Below are 2,032 nucleotides of genomic sequence, written 5' to 3'. Positions count from 1 at the left end.
TATAAGATTTAATCCTAAAATGTGTTACACAACATGAAATGCATACAAGTGAATTCATAGTGCTTTGGAAAAGATCCCAAATTCAAGTTTTTTTCCTTTTCATTTGGCATCTCGGTTTATTCATACTGCAGAGATTTGTTTAAGAAAGCAGAACAAAACAAACCACACATCCTTTTCTCCCCATTTCCTTATGGAAATAATAAAAAATAATGAAGCCGAGATAAAATGTTAAATGTCCACTTTATCTTAGGATACCGGCATTGTGTTGTTTAATGCAGACTCATTGTCATTTTTTAAAAATGGTGCTAGATGATGTAACGCAGTGATGGGAACATGTTTTATCCCGGTGGTTTCATACTTCTGCCGCAATGTCGAGCAGAGCTTCACAACATCTGTGAAACATATATGTAAAAGCAAATAATTGCAATTAACATTCAACTGTGGATAAAAACTGACTAACATAGACGAATTCAAGCGAGTGACTTCTACGAAACCCTCATGAAATCCAAACAGCGTCCAAACAAATGTTACTTCCCAGCTCACCCTTCTTGTTTGGGGTCGGTCAGCCACTCCACAAAGTCTTTAGCCTTAATCTTATCAAGATAGTGTGTGAAATCACTGGTGAATGTTCCATCTGAATGCCTTTTGAGCTTTCGGACCATATGATGTCCCTTTTCCATCCGATACGAGAGCCATCTAGGAGAAGAAGTGTTGAAGAGAACGAAGAATGTTTAACTGACAAACGTATTTCAGAACTGGAGCTAATAATCCAAACATGAAACTGGACACTACATAATACCTTGATGGCCCGGATTTGTCCAAAACCACCTGCTGAGTATCTGAAAAAATACAAAGGAGCAGCAAACACAGCACAGGCAGATTCATCCTCAGGTCACCTAGTTAAAAAAAAACAAAAACAAAAGCAAAGATACAAACAGGTTGTTTATCCTAAATCATTTGAACAGATTTTTATTTTTTTTAAATTTATTTTTATTTTTCAAGTTTAGGTCTGAATGAATCAGCTCACCTCAGAGAAACCTAACACCTCTCCAGTGAAGAGCTGTGCTTTCCTGGCTGCTGCAAGTGTAGTGATGAAGAAGCCACGGAAAAAGCCCCTTCACACCTTGAAGAGACACTAAACTACAAGTACTGATTACCTCTGTCACTTTATAAAGACAGCAGGTGTCCTAGTGTGACATACAGGCCACCTCCTACAGCTGATGAGCCTGTTAGTCATTATGGTGGTGTGGATCATGGCTCATCTCAACAAGAATTGTGTGTATTCTCCAGAAAGGTCAAAAGTCAGAGCGCACTCTGACTAACACAGACAGAAGCAGGTGCGAAGAAATTGTTCTGGTGTCTGACAACGACCACGTGATTCCTAAATCGTGTCGCTCGCTTCTGAAAATTTGGAATTCTAGTCAGCTTGCTGTTTAGTTGCAGTTCTGCAATCATCCGGTTGGATTTTTTGTGCTGTCTTTGAAGAGTAGAAAGCTAATCATTGTTTGTAGGTACAAGATTATTTAAAATAAATATACCAGATATGACCATATTTGGACAAGGGTCAAGCTGACAACAACAAACCAACATAAACATGTAAACTCCACGACATCTTTTCCTAACTTATTGCAACCAACTGGACCTTCTTTTACAAGTCCGAATATGTTAGAAGTTGCTGCTCTACTCATATTTTCCACAACTATCTCTGAGGTTTACAGAGGATGGTCTGAAAAACAGAAAATATCCAGTGAGCGTTAGTTCTCTGGGTGAAAATGCCATGTTGAGGCAAAAAGTCAATGGAGAATCAGCACACTGGAAGTCAGCTGTTACTCAAATACCCACTCCTTACATGCAGAAGGGCTACAGCAGCAGCCCACGGTGCCATGTGCTGCTCCTGTCAGTTAAGAAGAGAAAATCAAGACTTTCCGATGTTTTTATGTCTAATATCTTTACTTACATTAGTAAATAGACTTTAGTGAAGATGATTTATGAAGGGGTTATTTATAAAATGAGGTATTTTTATGAGCAACAT

At 38.5% G+C, this 2,032-nt stretch overlaps 1 protein-coding gene across 1 annotated transcript; it reads right to left on the bottom strand.

The window, feature by feature from the left end:
* Positions 1–352: 352 nt before the first annotated feature.
* Positions 353–1,255, bottom strand: LOC146610324 (pro-glucagon-like). The gene is made up of 4 exons (XM_085344964.1): positions 1,216–1,255; positions 788–896; positions 544–696; positions 353–392 (listed from the first exon to the last, which is right to left on the bottom strand). Exons 1-4 carry the CDS (start codon positions 1,253–1,255, stop codon positions 353–355), a joined length of 342 nt encoding a protein of 113 aa, XP_085201090.1.
* Positions 1,256–2,032: the final 777 nt, after the last annotated feature.

The sequence above is a fragment of the Diplotaxodon limnothrissa genome, linkage group LG20 (genome assembly GCF_057381915.1).
Source record: "Diplotaxodon limnothrissa isolate DT_005_m linkage group LG20, D_limnothrissa_male_GT1.1, whole genome shotgun sequence".
Taxonomy (NCBI): domain Eukaryota; kingdom Metazoa; phylum Chordata; class Actinopteri; order Cichliformes; family Cichlidae; genus Diplotaxodon; species Diplotaxodon limnothrissa.
The sequence above is the reverse complement of the archived record's forward strand: the minus strand, read 5'-3'. Positions and strand labels throughout refer to the sequence as shown.

Bases quoted from the DNA above. Each gene is read 5' to 3' on its own strand.
- LOC146610324 (XM_085344964.1), bottom strand. From the start codon at position 1,255: ATGATCCACACCACCATAATGACTAACAGGCTCATCAGCT. The intron at 897-1,215 runs GTAGGAGGTGGC...TTTTTTAACTAG, and splicing joins GACTAACAGGCTCATCAGCT to GTGACCTGAGGATGAATCTG. The intron at 697-787 runs GTCCAGTTTCAT...TTCTTCTCCTAG, and splicing joins CCATCAAGGTATTATGTAGT to ATGGCTCTCGTATCGGATGG.